General features: G+C 44.1%; 1 protein-coding gene across 1 annotated transcript in view; it reads left to right on the plus strand.

The window, feature by feature from the left end:
* The window catches only part of LOC101949928 (sodium channel protein type 5 subunit alpha-like), a 101228-nt gene that overhangs the window by 72930 nt on the left and 5404 nt on the right, over nucleotides 1-22894 (plus strand). Inside the window, exons 23-26 of the mRNA XM_065582692.1 lie at nucleotides 13097-13375; nucleotides 14124-14177; nucleotides 20866-21007; nucleotides 21661-21761. Coding sequence (XP_065438764.1) covers nucleotides 13097-13375; nucleotides 14124-14177; nucleotides 20866-21007; nucleotides 21661-21761 — 576 coding nt within the window. The remainder of the gene's footprint in view (nucleotides 1-13096; nucleotides 13376-14123; nucleotides 14178-20865; nucleotides 21008-21660; nucleotides 21762-22894) is intronic.

Genomic DNA, 22894 nt, shown 5'->3' on the forward strand with positions numbered 1-22894 from the left:
AGTAGGTCTTTTGTTACTACTTCTAGTATTAGTTTTAACATTCAGTTAGGTATTGGTACTGGATGATAAGCAGCTATGTTGGCTCCTAAATCTCCCTGTTTCAAAACATGACGTTCATGTATTGTTGCTATACCAGCCACATGAAAAGTGTCTTTACTGTCTAGATAAGTGGCATATTCCTAGTAAATGTGCAATCTGCTGTTCTTTTGGCCAGTGGTTTCAAATGACCTGGGAGATTAAACTCCGGATGTATCTCCTGGGCAGATCCATGAGACCTGATTCCGATCCTGGTCATTCGGACCAGTTTGTCTCCAGTATTCCCTCAACAAGAAATGCTCCTGTGGTTGTTAGAAGATATTTGGCTGAAAAGAGCTACAGATTTCATTCTCCCGGTCCTTCAAGGAAAAAGAAGGCAAGATCACCTTAAGCTTCAAAAGGGACTTCAAGGCATAGAAAAGTGCCCTTAGAAGCCCTGAATCATATGACTAAGAGCTCAGAACTGTTAAAGAGAGAATCTTCTGATGGTACTGAAGCCTCAAAACTACCTCGGAATGTTATGGTACCATCTACTGTACATGGTCCATCAGGGCGCATGGGTTCAGTACCAAGTGCCCAGGTGCCATTTAAGGTCAAGGATGCTGCCTCCAGGTCTCTTTTCTCTTTAATGCTGCATGTACTGATAAGTTCTACCGCTCCAGCTTCGGTACCAGTTATTTCAGGTCCTTCATTCACCATACAATCAGATTTAGTTGTATCTGATCATCCAAAATCACCTCTAGTGGCTTATGCTGAAAATCCATTATTGGAACTGTATATAAGTGAATCATAAATACCGTCTATTGAACTTCTAACTTTTGGGTCTGAAACTCACTTAATGAAGACTCCTCAAAGTCCTTATTCAGAAAAATATGTATTTTCTTCAGCTTCTGGGGCAAGTTTGGAGGGATCTCCTTCTTCCTCACCTGCCTATCTCTCATCAGAGGTTCATTCTCAAATCAGACTGCAGCAGTCAACTTGTAATTATTATGAACCTTCCTCTGCTCCTGGTTTCCTTCTCCTTGGGCAGCCATGCAATTTCCTTATGGGCAAAGATGTGGCTGTACTGGCACCCTTGGACTCTCTTCATCAGAGCTATAGGACCCCATCTTCATCTAATTCAAGGCAAAGGTCAACATCACCTGAGCAGTCAGAGTGTCACCCTGATGATCAACCTCATACATCTCCTATGATACAGCAGCAGGTTTCCTCTGATACATTTCTCTGAAACCAGAGACCCATCAAACCCCGGAGAAAGAAGCATAGGTTCCAGTGGAAGAGAAACACACACCCATATGGTTCAAGTACACAACCAGCTTCAAAATCAAAATATCAGTTTTGAAGGGACGGTTGCGGGTTTGAAGCCTCCCCATTCTTTAGCCTGCCAGCTACAACCGTTTTCCTATCTCCCCATTCTGACACACATGGGAGTGAATTATCACAGACAAATGAGTTTTGGAGATTCACATACACCCCCCGCCCCCTTTCTTTAGGAACCTTTCTCATGAGCTCATACTAAGAGTGGACATAAACTACCTCCTTTGTTTAGGAGTAACGGAGCCTGTCCCAGCTCTACACGGGGAAGGGTTTCTACTCAAGTTACTTCCTCTGTCCAAAGAGAAATGGAGGGTGGATACTGATTTTTAGATCCAAAACTCCTAAACAAATTTGTGAAGTGCCAAAAATTCAGGATGGTGACTCTGGCAGCAATAATTCCTTCATTAGACTGAGGGGATTGATTTTCAGCCCTTGACTTACAAGACACATTTCCATACACCCAGCTCACAGACAATACTTGCATTTTGTGATAGGTCAGGATTACTTCCAATATCATATACTTCTTTTTGGTCTCTCCTCAGCTACAAGAGTGTTCTCAAAGGTTCTGGAGATGGTGGCTACTCACCCTTATCAAGAGGCAATTGTGGTACTGCCATACCTCAGCAACTGGCTGTTCGGTGAAGTGCTGTTGGCCTCCCAGAGGGCGCTCTCACTGTTCTTGCAGTTAGGCTTCCAGCCTAATGTCAGGAAGTCTGTGTTGACTCTTATTCAGAAAATACACTTAGTTGGGGCATCTTTGGATTCGCTGACTGCCAGGGCCTATCTTCCCATAACCTTAACAAACCTAATCAAGACTATTTGAGCCTTCAGTCCTCAGTGAGATTTTGTTTGCAGCTCCCTGGATCACATGGTGGCTTGCATTTTCATCACAGATCATGCAAGATTATACCTTTTGCTGCTTTCAGGGGTGGCTCAGGACAGTGTATTCACCACACAGACACAGCTTAGCAATACAAGTTTCTGTTCCATGCCAGATGAAAGATGCCCTAGACTGGTGGAAGGATCACCACAATGTTGGGGTTGGCATTGCCTTTCTTCGGTCAATGCCGATGGTCACCATAATGACAGATGCATTGCTACTCAAATCAGGGAGGGAAATATCAATGTTCATACAGTCCAGGGCAGATGATCACCTCAGGAGACCAGTCTCCACAACCACCTTCTGGAACTAAGGCAGTCAGAAATGTCTGTCTTTCTTCTTCTGATCAGAGGGAAGTCAATGAAGGACATAAATCCACACCGTGTAGAGGTCAAGCATAGGAGTTTATTACACACCGCGCTGGCGGAGTGTCACCTGGCTTATCAGTCTCAGAGATACTGTCAATCAATTGATTACAATAGAATATATAGATTTTTCCATGGGTGGGGGAAAGTGACGGGTAGGCAATTCCACACCCCAGGATAGGTTTTGCAGCAAGACAAGATAGCACATTAGCCAATGGTTAAAGGTTACATAATGTCTCCGCTCATGGTCTCAAGTTAGCAGTTAACATTTTATCAAAGTATTAATTAAATGTTATTAGTATAAAATATATATGTTGAATTCTGATTTGGGGTCCATAGGAATGCAGCAACTCCTTTGATTGTCCAACAGGTACATTCCTAGGGGTTAAAGCAAAGAAACAGTGAAAGTATATGACAATACAGATTGTCTTCTTTATGTCTTAAAGCAGGACATTGGTCCCTGGGAAGGAAGGTGGAAGGATGCCATATCTTTATACTGACGTGCCAATTTTCATAAACTCAAGGTTGGATCTGTGGGAAGAACGTTCCCTACAGAAGAAACACAATAGGAACAGGGATCCTTTGTTCAGTTTGAAACATTGGATGAAACATCATTATTCAGTTATTGCTTCAACATCTGGCATTTCTACTGACCAAGCATATCTTAGCAAAGGCAATGTTATCTTGTTTACCCCAGCTTTCTCTTAGATGATCACTATTTGCTAGGCCTCTGGTCTCCAGGCCAAACTCTGGACTTTGGGTATGAAAAAGAGATGTTATATAAAATGCACATGGATTTTAACCCTTCAGTCAAGATCTTGACAAACAAAGTAGCCTGCATGTTTTATATCAACTGACAGGGTGGCATAAGATCCCCTGTTTGTGTGTTGAAGCAATTACGCTATGAACCAATTTCATAATTTATATTCACATTTCGGCAATGTACACATTTTCCCCCCAACATGTCTGATTCTAAAAGTGATGAAAAAGATCAGGCAGGACAAGGATAAGGTAATCATGATAATCCCTACGTGACTGAGACAAGCATGGTAGCCTTACTTGATTTGACTGTTTCCTTGTCTGATGATCAATCCCCATGCTTCCCTCATCTTCTCTCTCAAGATGTGGGATAAGTGCTTCATCTCAACCTAAAGATTCTCCACCTCAGGGCATGGTTCCTCAATGGTTCATGGGCATAGAGTCTACCTGTTCAGTAGAGGTACAGCAGGAAAGAACCTACCTATAGTACTTCAGAACTGGAACAGATTTAGCTGTTGGTGTGAATATAGCAAATTGCACCTGAATCTTCCTCACCTTCACTTATCCTAGATTGCCTGCTACAACTGAAGAAAGAAAACAGGCTTAATAAATAATTTGATTAAGATTCATCTAGCTGCAATATCAGTCTTCCATTCTCTAGTGGAAGGGTTCTCAATATTTTCTCACTCCACAACTATAAGGTTCATTAAAGGACTGAGGAACTTCTTCCCTCAAAGCCCCTGCTCCAGTCTGGGATCTTAATCTAGCTCTCAGAGGTCTCACAGGGCGTCCTTTTGAACCTATGGTGACCTGCTCATTCCTATACTTATCCATGAAGATGGCCTTTTTAATAGCCATTGAATTGGCATGAAGAGTTGGGGAAATCAGGGCCTTAATGGCAGATGCTCTCTTTACAATATTCTTCAAGGATAAAGTTTCCCTATGTCCACATCCCAAATTCCTTCCTAAAGTACCATCTGGGAATGAACGACAGGGGATGGATCATTTGGTGATTACCTGTTCTGTTCATTCCCTCTGAAGCACTCGGCATTAGCCATGTCAGAAGACAGGATATTGGGCTAGATGGACCTTTGGTCTGACCCAGTATGGCCGTTCTTATGCTCTTATCTGAGTTTAATATGAACTAGACCAGTGGCTCTCAAATTTTTGTACTGGTGACCCCTTTCACATAGCAAGCCTCTGAGTGTGCCCCCCCCTATAAATTAAAAACACTTAATATATTTAACACCATTATAAATGCAGGAGGCAAAGTGGGGTTTGGGGTGGAGGTTGACAGCTTATGAACCCCCCTCCCATGTAATAACCTCGTGACCCCCTGATGGGTCCTGACCCCCAGTTTGAGAACCCCTGAACTAGACCATACATTTACCATTTTGCCCCAAAACCACATAGCTCGGGTCAGGAAGCTTCTTTCCATACCTTAGATGTCAGAAGAGCACTGACTTTCTATCTTGATAGGACCAAATGATTCCTGAAGTCTCCTAGACCAGTAGTTCTTAACCAAGGGTGCAAATACCCGTGGGATACTCAGAGGTCTTCCAGAGATCTATTCATCTAGATATTTGCCAAGTTTTACAACAGGCTACATAAAAGACACTAGTAAAGTCAGTACAAACTAAAATTTCATACAGACAATGACTTGTTTGTACTGCTCTATATACTATACACTGAAATGTAAGTACAATATTTATATGCCAATTGATTTATTTTGTAATTATATGGTAAAAATTAGAACGTAAGCAATTTCTCAGTACTAGTGTGCTGTGACACTTTTGTATTTTATGTCTGAGTTTGTAAGCAAGTAGTTTTTAAGTGAGGTGACGCTTGGGGGTACACAAGACAAATCAGACTCCTGAAAGGGTTACAGTAGTCTGGAAAAGTTGAGTCACTATTTGTCTCCACTGAAGACAGATCTAAGGGTTTCACTGTTTCTACCCAAATACTATCAAGATGGATTTGGGGATATATCATCACTTGCTATGAGGTTGCCGATTCTTAGTCTCCTGCTTGGGTTCTGGTCCACACTACTAAGTCACAATCAACATCTGTGACCTTACTTAAGAATGTTCTAGTACTTGAAATTTGCAAGGCCACTACGTGATCTTCAGTACATACTTTCTCCAAACACTATATCATGCCTTTAGATCTGATGTGGCAGTGGGCAGCTCAATTCTTTCATCTGTACTAGACTCTATTCCAAAACTGCCTCTTCCTGGGGATACTGCTTGGAAATCACCTGAAGTGGAGCGCACACAGGGATATTACTCAAAGAAGAAGGAACCCTCCCTGTGCAGTAACTGTAGTTCTTCAAGAAGTGTATCCCTATTGGGTGCCCCACTATATGCCCTCCTTCCCCTCTGCTTTGGAGTTTTCTTGGTGGGACTTCATGGTAGAGAAGGAATTCAGGGCGGTTCACCTGTGCAGCTTTGTATAACCTCGGTATGGGCCACAAAGATGTGTAGGGCATAAGAGCAGGTTGAATGGAAACTGCTAATGAAAATCTCCAGTTGAAGGTACATGGGACTCTTGCACACCTGAACTGGAGAACCCATAGGAACACACATCTTGAAGAACTACAGTTGCTGCACTGGGTGAGTAACCTTTCCTTCTAGACTTGTGGATCTTTACACAAAGCATAGATATGATTGAGTTCTGATGTCCCTTTTCTTGATGGTTAAACCCTTCTGAGGCTTGCAAGGGCCTTTCGTTTGTATCTCTTCAACCAACTCTGAAGATAATGGATGCCTCCAAACTGGGTTGAGGTGTGAACTTCCTACATCAGACTCAAGCATTATGGTCTCAGAAAGAGTCTCTTCTACATATAAACATGTTGGAACTGTGAGCAATTTGTCTTGTCTTGTCTTGATCTGACAGGACAAGGTTGTTAAAGTCATCAACAATATCTCCACCATTTTTTTACATAGAATCATAGGACTGGACAGGACCTCAAGAGGTCATCTAGTCCAGTCCCCTGCATTCATAGCACGACTAAGTATTATCTAGACCATCCCTGACAGGTGTTTGTCTAACCTGCTCATAAAAATCTCCAATGATGGAGATTCCACAGCCTCCCTGGGCAATTTATTCCAGTGCTTAACCAACCTGACAGGAAGTTTTTCCTAATGTCCAACCTAAACCACCCTTGCTGCAATTTAAGCTCATTGCCTCTTGTCCTATCCTCAGAGGTCAATGAGAACTATCATGTCCCCCCTCAATCTTCTCTTCTCCAGACTAAAAAAACCCCAATGTTTTCTATCTTCCCTCGTAGGTCATGTTTTCTAGACATTCAATCATTTTTGTTGCTCTTCTCTGGACTTTCTCCAATTTGTCCACATCTTTCCTGAAATGTTGCCACCAGAATTGGATACACTACTCCCAGTAGAGAACTAATCAGCATGGAGTATAGTAGAAGAAATACTTTTTGTGTCTTGCTTACAACACTCCTACTAATACATCCCAGAATGTTTGCTTTTTTTGCAACAGTATTATAGTTGACTCATATTTGGCTTATGATCCACTGTGACCCCTAGATCACTTTCTGCAGTACTCCTTCCTAAGCAGTCATTTCCCATTTTGTCTGTGTGCAGCTGATTGTTCCTTCCTAAGTGGAGTACTTTTCATTTATCCTTATTGAATTTCATGCTATCTCCTTCACTCCATTTCTCCAGGTTGTCCAGATCATTTTGAATTTTAATCCCATCCTCCAAAATTCTTGCAACCCCTCCCAACTTGGCATTGTCCACAACTTTATAAGTGTACTCTCTATGCCATTATCTAAATAATTGATGAAGATATTGAACAGAACTAGACCCAGAACTGATTCCTGTGGCACCTCACTCAATATGCCCTTCCAGCTTGACTGTGAACTACTGATGGTTACTCTCTGGGAATGGTTTTCCAACCAGTTATGCACCCACCTTATAATAGCTCCATCTAGGTTGTATTTCCCTAGTTTTTTTTTTATTGGAAGGCTATGTGAGACTGTATCAAAAGCCTTACTCAAGTCAAGGTATACAACATCTACTGCTTCCCCCCCATCATTTCAATTTATATTCTGGTTATTTAACAGAATTTGGGTTGAATTTGGGGAGAAGCTGCTAACTGAAAGAAAGTTATGGGGTAAGAAATTTCTCACTTAATTCACTAATTAATAATCATAATGAATAATGAAATTTTACCTTCACTCACAATATGGTATTGTACACATTAGTGACAGAAAAAGCCTCTGAGGATTCAGCTTACTTCCCAAATTCAAACTTTGCCCCCTGCTTCTCATATGTTGACCTAACGAATATAATCCGTGCACTCGGCACATCTAGATTACATTGCTATAACTCACACTACCTGAAGCTAGTTGTGAAGGCCATACTACACTGACTTATAATAGCTCAGGATTTGGTTTTCCTCATGGCCTTCACAATTATCTATTGCAAATATGTAAAGTCACTTTTCCATGCGGCCTTTGGAACCTGTAGACAAATATAAAAGAAACAGAGAAATACAATATTAGTAGCTTGGAAGAAAATGAAAATACTGTGCTCTGGCGGAGAATAAGAATAGGCATTTCCACAATCAGAGTCAAAACTAGATAAATTTTCATTTTTGTGAATCAATATCACTTTATCTCAGACTCCGAATTTGAGAGAGAGTAAAGGCTTGTGTCGGCAAAGATCCTAATTCTGAATGCATGAAAGCATTGAGAAGCAAACACATTCAAATATAGACTCAAGTCAGTAGACAAACTGTTAGATCATTATATATGAGTATTAATGTGAGTTATTGACACTTAGTAGTGGATTTGAAAGAAAAAGCTAGTAATGTAGTGGGGAAATAATTACTTCTTGTGACTTACAGTGGGTATAAATGCATTTTAAATGTCTTTTCTATTGTTTGATATACATTGTATTTTATGTGGTAGAAAGAACTTGAATCCTGGATGACTGGTCTAAATCTGCCCTCAAATAAAACTGTGCAACCCCTCTTGAATTCCATGGGAGTTGCACAGATGTAGCTGAGGCAGATTTGTGACTAACATATCTACTGCTTTCCTCTATTCTGTTAAGCATTATCCCAAACTATCACCTATGTGGGAAACTCTACATGGGGAATTTGCCACAGTTCCTCCTGTGGAAGAAGCAGGGATCAGTTTCAGATCTTGCAAGATCCAATAAAGGTAGTGTCTGTCCACAAGGGGCTCCTGTGCCTCTAGATGGATTCTGAGGCTTCTTTCTTCCCATCCCAACCCAGTGGCAGCACAGCATCAGTGGGAGAGGCTTTCACAAGATAAGGGGAAAGTAAGGAAAAAATGTTGCAGAAGTGGCATTCCACATACTATTACATGTATATGGCAAGTAAGGTTTGTATAGTAAGCTGTACTCTCTGTCTATTACAAATCAGATGTAATATCCTTGTGCTCTATTGACCATAGAGAAAAATTGATACGAGGGATGGTCAACTATCTGAACTGTCTATGGAGAATATGAAGTAAGATGTTGCTGTCTTTGATCATAGGACTGGAAGAGACCTCAAGAGGTCTTCTAGTCCAGTCCCCTGCACTCAAAGCAGGACCAAGCATTACCTAGACCATCCCTGACAGGTGTCTGACCTGCTCTTAAAAATATCCAATGACAGAGATTCCACAACCACCCTCGACAATTTATTCCAGTGTTTAACCACTCTGATAGGAAATTTGTCCTAATGTCTAGCCTATACCACCCTTGCTGCAATTTAAGCCTATAGTCTTTTTGTCCTATCCTCGGAGGTTACTGAGAACAATTTTTCTCCCTCTTGAAAACTGTTATGTCCCCCCTCAGACTTCTTCTCTAGACTGAAAACACTGGGTTTGTTTAATCTTCCCTCATAGGTCATGTTTTCCTAGACCTTTAATCATTTTTGTTGCTCTTCTCTGAAATTTATCCAATTTGTCCACATCTTTCCTGAAATGTGGTTCCCAGAATTGAGGCCTAATCCGCACAGAGTACAGTGGAAGAATTACTTCTCTGTCTTGATTAAAATACTCTTGCTAATACATCCCAGAATAATGTTTGCTTTTTTTGCAACAGTATTACAATTGTAACCCATTAAGACTCCCAGATCCCTTTTTGCAGTACTCCTTCCTAGGCAGTCTTTTTCCATTTTGCATATGTGCAATTGAACTGAACTCCAGCTTGTGGGTGGGATAGCGAGTTTCACTATCAGACAGTCCTCGGCTGGCAAAGGCTACAGGTTTACGTCTTCCTTCCACTTCCTGGTACAGTACTGCTCCCAGACCCTCCAAACTGGCATCAGTATGCAGGATAAATGGCTTGCTTGGGTCAGCAAAGACTAGGACCGGAGCATGAGTTAGGCATGTAATGATTTCTCGAAAAGCCCTTTCACATCTCTCATCCCACCGTGGCCCAAATGGTTCGAAGGGGCCATAGTGTCTCTGCACAGGATGCTTTGGGGACCTCCCCTTATTCTTGGTCTTAGATTTGTTCCTGCTGGACTGGTATCCCCTGGTAAGATCATTCAGAGGTTTTACAATCGTAGCATAGTTCTTCACAAATCTGCGGTAGTAGCCACTAAACCCAAGAAAGGTCTTGAGTTCTCTGTAGTTACTTGGACATGGCCATGTAGTGAGGGCTTCTATTTTATCGGGATCAGTACTCACACCCTCTTGGGACACGATGTGACCCACATACTTCACTGAGGTCCTGCAGAACTGGCATTTGTCAATTGAAAGCTTCAAACCATAATCCTCTAACCTATCAAGCACTTTAAGAAGTCTTTCTTCATGCTCCTCCAAGGTTCTTCCAAACACAATCAGGTCATCCAAATAAACTAACACTTGCAGTAAATTCATGTCTCCCATAAGACATTGAAATGTGGCAGGTGCTCCAGAAATCCCTTGGGGCATGCGTTCAAATTGATAAAACCCTAATGGGCAGATGAAGGCTGTCTTCTCCTTATCTTCTTCTCCCAGAGGGATCTGGTAGTATCCACTCCGAAGATCCAACACAGAGAACCACTGGCTTCCCAGCAAACAGTCTAAGGCATCTTGGACTTGGGGCATTGTGTACTGGTCAACCACAGTACGGCGGTTTAGGGTGCGGTAGTCAATACACATCCGGATTTTCCCATTCTTTTTACGGACCACCACAATGGGTGAGGCGTATGGGCTGCGGGACTCTGTAATGATGCCATTCGCAGCCAGCTCCTGAAGATGTTGTCGCACATCTTCCATCCCGGACGAGCCCCCAAAAATGTAACCCTTCTGCCCATCTAAGTTGGCAGCAACACGGGCCGGGTTCTGTATCTAGGGGTTCCGTTTCAATAACGCAATGCAAAACCGGCTCGAGCCCCCACCCAGTGACCTGGGACAATTACATACCACCCACTGGGTGCCTCTAAGAGGCAATACTTCCCCTCTCGCAAGCACGGAGTCTGAGTGTAACAGAAAATGTTTAATAACATGAGGTAAACGACATCAGCATTAAACTGGAAAAACACCACAAACAGGATTCCTAACACAAACCATGAGCAAAAAACCCACCCCAGCAAGTTGGGCTATGTCATTTCCCTTGGGTTCTTGAAACCAGCAACCCAAGGATCACCAAAGTCCCAAAAGTCCAACAACCCCCCGAAGTCTCTGTCCCTGGTCAGTGCAGCCCCAGAGTTCAGGGGTGGGGCACGCAGGGTGTTAAGGAGCACCTTATGTGATCCGAGGCCGACGGGGTTCCGCCACAGCCTTCACCACGAGCCGCTCCACTCCACCAGCTGCCCCGTGAGCTGCTCCCGCCGTCCCACGAACTGCTCTGGCAGCTGCTCCACTCTGCTCACCGACCTGTGAGCCGCTCAGCTCTGCTCCACTTCAGCCGTCCCTTGGGCCGCTCCCACAAGGCTCCGCTCTGCTCTGCTAGCTGCTCCGCTCCGCTCACCGACCTGTGAGTCGCTCAGCTCCACTCCAACCATCCCCGCAAGGCTCCACTCTGCTAGCTGCTCCACCAGCCACTTAGCAATATAGCTTCAGGCTCCCCCACTAGTTAACACAGCCTCAGTGATCTCAGCTCTTAATAACTTTAGCTCTTTTGTGATTTCAGCTCTTAGCAATTTCAGCTCATAGTAGGGGAGCCCCACTGCTAGTGCACCATTGGCCCAAAGTGAATTCAGCTCAGCAGCCTGTAACTAGACTTCTAATGGAATCAAAGTTAGCTCTGATATTCAACAGTGGAGAGAGGAGGTAGTGCAATTGGTGTTTCAACCCCTCAGAGAGGGCCCATACCATCAGGTACAAATACCTGTCCCCATCCTCTCTCTATTCACTGGGTTTTGTAACCCATGCCCCTTGTCAAGCAAGTGCTACTTAGGTGATGGTGAAGGACTCACTCAGTCCTTCTGTCATACAACAGTTTCACTGGCCTTGATTCACAGAATCAGGGTAACAAAACTTTATTCTTCCTGTCCCAATAACAGAGAAAACTGGGGATCCCACACCAGCCAAAGTAACCACTTTGAGTTGCTGTTGTTTCATGCCAGGCGAGTGGGTGTGCCTATGCAAACAAGATCAGCCCCTGGAGTTCTTTTCCACACTCGCCATAATTCACCACCAGATGTCAGGGTAGAGCTCATCCTGACTCTGCTTACATCAGTAGAGATTACGCTTTGAAGCACCTAGCCAGATGTAATAAGATCCACAGTGGAAGTTAAAAATCTCCATTAAGCATGAGTCAGAACATGTTATGGTGTTTTTATCTTTTATCATTTTCTTGTGTGAGTTCATTGGAGAGCATAGTAATTGTCTGGTTTCACCCATACAGTTGTTGTTGGGGCATTTCCATATTGAAGCAGGTTCTCTTGGGGATTTGGGTGGCCCATTCCATGATGCAATCTTCTCCTCTGCCACAATGATCAACACTCCCTGCCCCCTCTCCCCCCACTCCCCCGCAACACACCTTTCAAGGTCCATGGGTCCTACCCAGGCCTGTCATAACATGTGGTGTACCTCACAAATACCCACATAGTTGATATTTGGACAATACTAGACAATTACTACACTCTCAAATGAACTCATACAGGAAAATGATAAAAGACAAAAACCCTATCACCTGTGGGTGAACACTTTTCACAAAGTGATCACTTTATTTCTGACCTATCAGTCCTCATCCTCAAAGGAAATCTGTACAACACTTTCAAAAGAGAGACCTGGGAGCTTAAATTCATAACTTTGTTAGACATTTATAATCATGGACTGACTAGAGACACTGGATTTATGCTTATTACAACAATCTATAACCCACTAAGAACCCCCACCCTAGCTGCTTCCCCCCACCTTCCTTTGTCCCCTGTGGATGGAGGGATGTTAATGGGTCACTTCACCTTGAATGGTCCACTGAAATATATGTTAATTACTTATGCTAAACACTCTGTTACACCTTGTATTTAGCTGTGACATTCTGAGTAGGTTTCCCAGACCTGAAGAAGAGCTCTGTATTGGCTCAAAAGCTTCTCTCTCTCTCACCAGCTGAAGTTGATTCAATAAAATATATTACCTTGTCTAATAAAACCTATTAGCTTGTCTCTTAATATCCTGGGACTGTAATGAATAAAACAAAAATGCATACAAGGGATTGCTTAGTTTTTTCAAAACAGTTGAATGTAGTGAATAGCTATTTAGGGCCATGCTCATGTCTATAATGCCTATAATAACTGTATGCTTTTCTTTCATTTCACTTTTAAGGTGGTTGTAAATGCATTGATAGGTGCCATCCCTTCCATCATGAACGTTCTGCTTGTCTGCCTCATTTTCTGGCTCATTTTTAGTATCATGGGAGTGAACCTATTTGCAGGACAATTTGGAAAATGCGTTAACATGACTGAAGAAAAATCAGTATTAAATAAAAGTATTAAGAACAAACAGAATTGCACAGCCTATAATGAGACACAAAAAATATATTGGACGAATGGTAAAGTCAACTTTGATAACGTTGGTTCTGGTTATCTGGCTCTTCTTCAGGTGGTAAGTTCTGTTTTCTTTTGCTGGTTGGCACAATGGGGTGGTGTCATGGTGCTGATTTCTTACCCACCACTGTGCAAGGTGGTAATAGTGGCCCTACAGAGCCTTCTCTCCCCCTCCAGCCCATGTTCAGACTGGCAATATGGTTAGGCCATGTGGGGCCTCTTACTCTAGTGTACAGACATGTAGGGCCTAGGGGTGATCTACAAACTGATGATGTAGCTGAACATATGTTACTCTGATTTGCAGCTCCTGGGAAGATGGTACGTTTGTTTTAATTTCATGAAACTCAAGGCAAAACTCTCTCCCTGCCGGGAAGGGGGAAGACAGCATTAGTGGGCTAGTTCCAATTCCCTGAATCTTGGGCTCAACCCCTGCTCAACACAATTTAAACCTGTTCTCAGGCAGCTTTGGTCTGCCACTGAATTAAGGTCCTTAATGGGTCATATACAAGTGGAGGACTGCTATGGCAGAATATCACTGCAGTCTGCATCCTCCCTCTCCTGACATGCCCTCTATGCAAGAAGATGGTGGGCTGCAGAGGCCTAAGGCCCATCTGTGTCATAGACATGTCATCAGGGAGACCCCCCCCCCGCCCCACACACACACACCAGAAGTAAATCTACTGGGCATTTATGGACAGACTGTAGTCCCTTTGCACCAACTCAGTGCCAAAAATATGTTGTAAACAGGCTACAATATCTGTCCCTGAAAGTTGAATATAATTTTAATTATTTGTCTTTTATTCTAGGCGACATTTAAAGGTTGGATGGACATTATGTATGCAGCAGTAGATTCACGAGGGGTAGGTCACAAATATTAAATATTCTCCCTGGTGACCATCTCTCCAGTTTTTAGTTGTTTGATCTTTTTCATACTTGTTAGTTTTAAGTGATACAATGTTATGTCTTTTCTGTTCACTGTTTTCTTGGTGTTGTCCACTTATGATAAGACTCCCTGATCTATATTTCCAACATCTGATATGCACATTTCACTTGCAATACCATAATTATAGTTAACTGCTACAGTGAATGTTTTAGAGGGAAGCTGCTTTGTCAAATTCAATGCCTATGAAATTATAACTAGGAGCAATTCAGGGTTGAACTAAAGTGGATGACAACCATTTGAAATAAATTGTCAAATATTATTTTATTTAATATTTATATTTCTGTAACATCCAGAGGCCCGAATCAGGGCTCTATTGTATTAGGTGCTATATGAACATAGAAGTCTTGTGATCACAGAGAGTGGGAGGGCAGTTCATGCACAATGAATTTTTGTACACTGAGTGGTGCATATTATATAGTACACACTGGCATACAGACTGTAAATTGCTTTCTGATTCAATATGTATCCATGTGTGAATAGCTAGGACTTTCTGTGGAGTAAGCGGTCAGCATTCGGAGTGGGTATCCAATGGTGCTTTGCTTCACTGCTGGGCTCTGTACATTCTGGGGCTTTTCTAGCAGAAGTCAGTCAGAGGTGACTGGAATTCTGGTACTTGGGGTAGGGTTGCCAAATTTCTATTTGCAGAAAACCGAATATCTTTGCCCCACCTCTCCCCCAAGGTCATGCCCCTGCCATGCCCCCCGCTCACTCCATTCCCCCTCCCTCTGTTGTTTGCTCTCCCCCCCCTTAATTACTCATTTTCACTGGGTGGGGGTAGGAGGTTGGGGTGCAGGCTCTGAGATGAAACCGGGGATGAAGGGTTTGGGATGCAGGAGGGGGCTCTGGGGTGGGGCAGGGGATTTGGGTGTGGCAGGGGGTATAGGTTCTGAGCTGGGGTGCAGGCTCTGGGGTAGGGTCAGAAATTATGGGTTCAGGGTATGGGAGGGGGCTCCGGACTGGGTCAGGGGGTGGGGATGTGGGAGGAAGTTTGGGTGCGGGATACATGCACTCAGACATTAGTCCTCTCTAAGGCCTTGGCTACACTTGCAGATGTATAGCGCTGTGAGTTAAACCTGACTTCGTGCAGCTGAGTAGGGAAAGCACTGCAGTCTGTCCACACTGACAGCTGCCCAGTGCACTGTCGTGGCCACATTTGCCGCAATTGCAGTGCCATTGTGAGTGGTGTATTATGGGCAGCTATCCCACAGAGCACCTTTTCCCATTCTGGCGCCGTGGGTTGTGGGAATGGGGCGTGGGTGTGGGGGATTCTGGGTCCTATTCCAATGCCCCGGGATGCATCACTTCGCATCCCAGAAATCCCTTTGTTTCTGTCCACCTTTGGCGCCATCTTTCAACGGTTTCTGTGCAACACGATCTGTCTGCGGGAAATGGAGCCCAAACTGCTGAGGCGTATGCTGACGAGTCTCGCCAGCACGTCACGTTTGGCTGTCGAAATATTCCTTAAGATCCAAAGTGAAAGTGAGAGTGAGGAGTCCGACAATGCTATCGAGCCACGTAACGCATACGACACGAAATTGCTTGTGGCATTCACGGACATGCTCAGCACCGTGAAACGCCGCTTTTGGGCTCGGGAAACAAGCACCGAGTTGTGGGATCACGTCGTCATGGAAGTCTGGGATGACGAGCAGTGGCTGCAGAAATTTTGGATGAGAAAAGCCACTTTCATGGGACTGTGTGAGGAGCTTGCCCCCACCCTGCGGCGCAAAGACACGAGATTGAGAGCTGCCCTGGCAGTGGAAAAGCGTGTGGCTATTGCAATCTGGAAGCTGGCAACTCCAGACAGCTACCGGTCGGTCGCAAACCAGTTTGGAGTGGGAAAGTCGACTGTTGGAATCGTGTTGATACAAGTTTGCAAGGCCATTAATCGCATCCTACTCAGAAGAACCGTGACTCTGGGTAACTTGCAGGAAGTAGTGGATGGCTTTGCACAAATGGGGTTCCCTAACTGTGGAGGGGCGATAGATGGGGTGAACATTCCTATTCTGGCACCACCCCACCTAGGATCCGAGTACGTTAATCGGAAGGGGTATTTCTCTATGGTTCTCCAGGCGCTTGTGGATCACAGTGGGCATTTCATTGACATTAACACAGGCTGGCCCAGAAAGGTGCATGATGCACGCATCTTTTGGAACACTTGGCTGTTCAGGAAGATGCAGGGCGGGACTTTTTTCCAAGAGTGGAAGATCATGGTAGGGGAAGTTGAAATGCCCATTGTGATCCTTGGAGATCCCGCTTACCCATTAATGCTGTGGCTCATGAAACCCTACACAGGGAGCCTTGACAGCAGCAAGGAACAGTTCAACTACAGGCTGAGCCGGTGCCGAATGACTGTGGAGTGTGCCTTTGGCCGTTTAAAGGCCCGCTGGCGATCTCTGTATGGGAAGCTGGACTTGGCCGAAAACAGCATCCCCACGGTTATATCCGCATGCTGTGCGCTCCATAATATTTGTGAAGGGAAGGGTGAAAGCTTCACTCAGGCATGGACCTCTGAGGTTCAACACCTGGAGGCTGAATTTGCACAGCCAGAGAGCAGGGCTATTACAGGGGCCCAGCGTGGGGCTGCAAGGATTAGGGATGCCTTGAGGGAGCAATTTGAGGCTGAAAACCGGCAGTGATATCTGGTGCCCTGCATGGGAGTGAAGTGCAGTAGTTCCAATCTTTAGGAATCAGTGTTTGCTAAGCAGACAAGCAGACTTGCAGTGCCTGTTTATTTCCTGGGCTAAGGAGTCTTTTACTTTATGTAATAATAAAGAATGTTTTCAAAGCCAAAAAATCGATTTATTGAAAAGAAACAAGGAGGTGGAGTGGGGAACAGTACAATCACAGATTCGCGTATGTCCTGTCTGGTGTGCTGTGCAGTGAGTGTTGCACTTCAGGACAGCTATACTGCATGGTGATGGGGATTGAGTGCAGAGGGTAAGGGTCGTGGTTTTCGGGGCTGGGTGGTGAAGATACTGTTTTTTGGAGGCAGCGGGTGGTATGAAGAACACGGAAGTTGGGGAAAGTGGGTTGGAGGTGACAGTGGGGCACAACGGAAAGAGTTTTGGGACAAGGGCTGTAGGGGGGGATGGCGTTTGTGTTTCCGGTACTGATACTCTTTCTGCATGGCTACCAGCTCCTGGATAATGTCTGCTTGGCACTCCAGGATGCTTATGAGCCTATCAGTGCTTTGCTGTCGGTGCGCGGTGCTTTGCCGCTGGTGCGCTGCATTTTCCTGGCGGATCCTGCTTTCTCTCTCCCTCCAGTTCTGTGCTTTCTCATTCTCTTTAATAGATTGCCGCATGTCTTCTTTGCTTTTTTGCGGTCTCTTCCTGAGTCTTTGCAGTCTCTGAGCAGGTGATAAGAGGGACGGCTGAGGTCTCAAGGTTGATGCAGCTGTATAGGCAAAATGCAACATTTAACAGAGGCAGCATTGTTTATACCAGACAGAGTAATGATTCCCCCCCGCACTTAAGGAGTAGAAAACACACAGGGTCTACACAATAGCATAATTTTCCCGTCCGAAACAGAGTGCACACATCCCATGGGAGCCTCAAAATGGTGAGTAAGGGGGACTGATTGTTTCAGGGCTGCACTGTCCTCTGGGTTTCTGTGCCTCGGGGAGAGCCAACAGCTTCAGGGGGCACCTACACTGAACACTGTCCCAACATTTTCCATAGGAGTTTGTTCTGGACGATATCTCGCTGCTGAGGGTGACCTGGGAGGGTCTTCTACTGCAATGCGGCTTCCGCCCTGGCCCATATGCAGCTTGCCTGTGTGCAGCAATGGTCCCCTTGTGGCACAGTGGTGTGGACACGTTAGCCTGGCTGGGACAAGGACCACGGTGGCTCTCCAGATAAAACTGTGCAAGCACATTGCACACGTTCTGGATGAGACATTCGAGGAGATTACCGAGGCCGATTACCGCGATGTGATAAACCACATCAATGCACTATTCTGCATCTAGGCATGCATGCCTAACCCTCCTCTCTCAAAGAGCCCGCACCGAAAAAATTCCTTCCCGGTAAACGGTTTTTTTTTCAGGAACCTGCTCTTCTGTTTGTCCTCCACCAAGTACTGGCCACTGCGACTGGCTACCTTCCTCCTGGCTCGAGAAGAGCTCCTGGCTGCATGGCTCCAGGGATTCCGGGGTGTCTCCATCTGGCCCACCACCATCACTCCCGTTTTCCTCCTCCTCTTCCTCCTCCTCCTCCTCCCACCCCCCACCGGCTCTGAAGTGTCCATGGTGGTACTCGGAGTGGAGGTGGGGTAAACCCCAAGTATCGCATCCAGCTCTTTGTAGAATTGGCAGGTCTCAGGGGGAGCACCCGAGCGGCCATTTGCGTCGCGGGCTTTGCAGTAGGCACTCCGCAGCTCCTTCACTTTAATCCTGCACTGCAGGGCGTCCCGGTCATGGCCCCTTTCCATCATGTCCTTTGATACTTTCCCGAAGGTATCGTAATTCCTACAGCTGAAGCGCAGCTGGGACTGTACAGTTTCCTCCCCCCAAACACTGATGAGGTCCAGCAACTCGCCATTGCTCCATGCTGGGGCTCGCTTGGCGCGTGGAGGCATGGTCACCGGGAAAGATTCGCTGATAGCACTCCACACCACGCCGGGCTGAGCAAACAGGAAGGGGATTTTTAAAATTCCCGGGGAATGTAAAGGATGGGTCACATGGTTGGTTACCTGAGGCCAGGGCGGTAGAATTTGAAATGATGACCAGAGTGGCTAGAACAGGCATTGTGGGATACTGCCGAATAATTCTGGAGGCCATTCACAGTGCATTGGGCGGCCACACTGGCGCCGCAGCGCTGCAGCAGCAGTGCAATACTCGCTATTCCTCTCAGAGAGGTGGAGTACATGCAGCGCTACAACCACGGAGATACAGCGCTGCAAATGCCTTGCCAGTGTGGACAGGGAGTGAGTTACAGCGCAGGAGGAGCCTTTACAGCACTGTAACTCGCAAGTGTAGCCAAGGCCTAAGTCAATTCGCAATGAACTTAATATACTTTCAAAATGGATTATAGAATACATATCAACTGGCCAGATAGTACACATTAAGATTTTCATCATATTGACACAGGTGGTTAATGAGAAATATTCTTTTGCTTATTCCACACTGTATCATTTGTGTGTACGAAAACATCTAGGCCAAGATTTTCAAAAGCAGGAGAATTTGAAGTTAGGCTCCTCATTAAGTGGCCTGATTTTCAAGTATTGAGTACTCAACAGATCCTACTGACCTCCGTGAAAACTGTTGATTAACATAAGAACATAAGAATGGCTGTACTGGGTCAAACCAAAGGTCCATCCAGCCCAGTATCCTGTCTACCGACAGGGGCCAATGCCAGGTGCCCCAGAGGGAGTGAACCTAACAGATAATGATCTAACAGGTAAGTGGTCTCTCTCCTGCCGTCCATCACCACCCTCTGACAAACAGAGGCTAGGGACACCATTCCTTACCCATCCTGGCTAATAGCCATTAATGGACTTAACCTCCATGAATTTATCCAGTTCTCTTTTAAACCCTGTTATAGTCCTAGCCTTCACAACCTCATCAGGCAAGGAGTTCCACAAGTTGACTGTGCGCTGTGTGAAGAACTACTTCCTTTTATTTGTTTTAAACCTGCTGCCCACCTTTGAAAATCATGCCAAGAAAGTCTGATTCAATTCTCACTGTACTCAGTAATGACTCCATTGACCTCAATGAGAGTTGATTCAGGCATATATTTAGTTACGATGGATAATATTTTAAACAAATGCATAAAAAGAGAAACATTATCTTGTGTCCTTGTGTGAATACTGAAGTACAAAAAACCCTAAATTCAATCTTCTAATTTCTTAGTCTTCAATTAGTGGAATGGGAGATTTTGCCCTACAGGTTTCTGAGCATAATTTTAATCAATATCAATGCCAATTACAGGAATCTGTTCTGCACAGAATAATCTTAACAAAGATTGCAAAGGAAATCAAAACAACAAATAGTTATACTAGACCTTGAACCTAATTCTCTGCCCAATTACTTCAATGGAAACATGCCAACAGAGAATTTGGCATATTTTCAGAAGGTATTTTCAGCTTATCAGGAAGGATAATCAAGTTCTAGGCAAAACATTGTTCCTTGTTAAATTGTCATCCACATTGTCTGTGGCCTCCTTGGATTTAACTTTAATCACACTACAAATTTAGTCTCTGCTTCCCTTTCTCCCCCACCACCACAGAAATGCAAGACCTATGGCTTGTCTACAGTGAGTTAGTGCACAGCAAGCCAGGGTGTGAAACTAGAGTGTAACAGCTTACTGCACATAGTTCACCATGTGTTCACTGCTACAGCAGAGTGAAAGTCCCAGTGTGTGGCTTAGCTGCGGCAAGCAGGCGCACTGTAGATTCCCACCCTAGTTTGCTGTGTACTAACTCCTGGGTAGATAATTCCTTATTCTTGTGACAGACAGGTTTTTTTTCTGCATTTCTAGTGATGAAGCAAGTTGGATATTCTGCAAGGATCTCTGTGCGGGAGGACCCCTGCACCTATACAGAACTCATTCCAGGACCAGGGCCATACTATTCTCAGTCAATTTTCATCTTGCTTTTCATTTTTGCAGAAAGAAAAACAGCCACGAAAGGAGGCTGATATAAAGATGTACCTCTATTTTGTGGTTTTCATAATCTTTGGATCTTTCTTCACACTGAATCTCTTTGTCGGTGTCATTATTGACAATTTTAACCAACAAAAGAAAAAGATAAGTACACTGGATATGTTCCCAGGCCCCTGATATATTCCTTGTGTTGTCTTCAAACTAGAGCATGCCAGCAGTACATGGAAGCTCTGAAATATCTATATACATTTATTACATGAAGCAGCATCAGTACTGAATTTAATAGAGGCAGCATTACAAGTGAAATGCTTCCCCTTCTCCATACCATTCTAGCCATGTAACGCTTGGCTATTGGGCCTGCGCTGATTCATAAGAGTCTATGAAGCCAGCCACATGGTTCCATGAATACTACTTCCCCTGCACTGGAGCTGAGCACTGTGGGACAGGGTCTGAGAGCAGCTCTGGGATTGGGCAGTGGGCCTTAGATGGAGGAAGCAGCAAGATGAGTTGGAGGGGCAGGGAGAAAGTTGCTCCTTCCCTCAGATGCCTGGGCTCTTAGCAACCTAAACGTTTATCTGCTTTCTGAGCCACTAGAGTGTCACCACAGAACTGCTGCTCTGGGAGATCTTGTTAACTTGCTGCACTGTTTTGGGCCTAATAAGGTACTGGGAAAAGGGTTAGCAAGAGATGAAAGGATAGAAGAAAAAGAGAAATGTTGGATTCCAATAATTTAGATGCTTGCATGGCAGTAATGTTTCTTTCTCATCAAAAATAACAGTAGCATTGTCTCCATATACTTAGGTGGACAAGACATCTTTATGACAGAAGAACAGAGAAAATATTATAATGCAATGAAAAAACTGGGATCCAAGAAACCCCAAAAACCTATCCCAAGGCCATTGGTGAGACATCTGAGTTCTTCCAACTAAAATATCTCTAATCAGTGAAAATCCATAGTAAAATTCACTTAATCCACTGGAAAAAAACTACTATATATATACAATATACCTGTTTCTTTCCATTAGTGTACAGTGTTCATAGTCTTAACTCTGCACCAAGAAATTGTCATTGATTATAAAGATTATACAGACTAAATGTTTATGAAGGTCAATGCAGAAATACTGTTTTGTATATTTATCCTGAAACAGAGTATCCTTCAGGATTTGTATACTCTGATATAAATATATAATCTACCTATTATGAAATTAAATAACATTGTAACAGATAAAGATTGGAGCTATCCACTAGTGAGTATATACATTTATTTTACATGGTTACTAGGGATGATTGGGGAGCTGTGGGAAATAGGAGATGTGATTTATTGATTTTAGTAAGGCTTTTGATACAGTCCCACATGACGTTCTAATAAGCAAACTTGGGAAATGTGGAATTACTATAAAGTGGGTGCAAAACTGGTTGAAAAACCATACCCTAAGAGTGGTTATCAATGGTTCCCTGTCAAATTTGATGTATCTGGTGGGATCCCAGAAGGATCTGTCCTGTGTCTGGTACTAATCAACATTTTCATTAATGACTTGAATAATGGAGTGGAGAGCACTTATAAAATTTGCAGATGATAACAATCTGGGTGGGATTGCAAGTACTTTGGCGGACAGGAATAAAATTCAAAAATACCTTAATAAATTAGACAAGTGTTCTGAAATCAACACAGTGAAATTCAGTAAGTAAAAGTGCGAAGTACTACACCTAGGAAAGAAAAATGAAATGCACAAATACAAAATGGGGAATAACTGGCTAGGCAGTAGAGCTGCAGAAAAAGGTCTGGGGATGACAATGGATCACAAATTGAATATGAACCAATAGTGTGATGCTGTTTGTGAAAAAGGATAATATGTGGATTATATTGTTTTGCTTTGCTTGGCACTTGTGAGGCCTCAGCTGAAGTGTTGTGTCCAGGTATGGATGCCATACTTTAAGAAAGATGTGGACAAACTGGAGTCTGGAGGAGAGCAACAAAAATGATTAAAGGTTTCAAAAACTGACCTATGGGGAAAGGTTAAAAAAACTGGGCATG

This window comes from Chrysemys picta, chromosome 2 (assembly GCF_011386835.1).
Source record: "Chrysemys picta bellii isolate R12L10 chromosome 2, ASM1138683v2, whole genome shotgun sequence".
NCBI lineage: Eukaryota > Metazoa > Chordata > Testudines > Emydidae > Chrysemys > Chrysemys picta.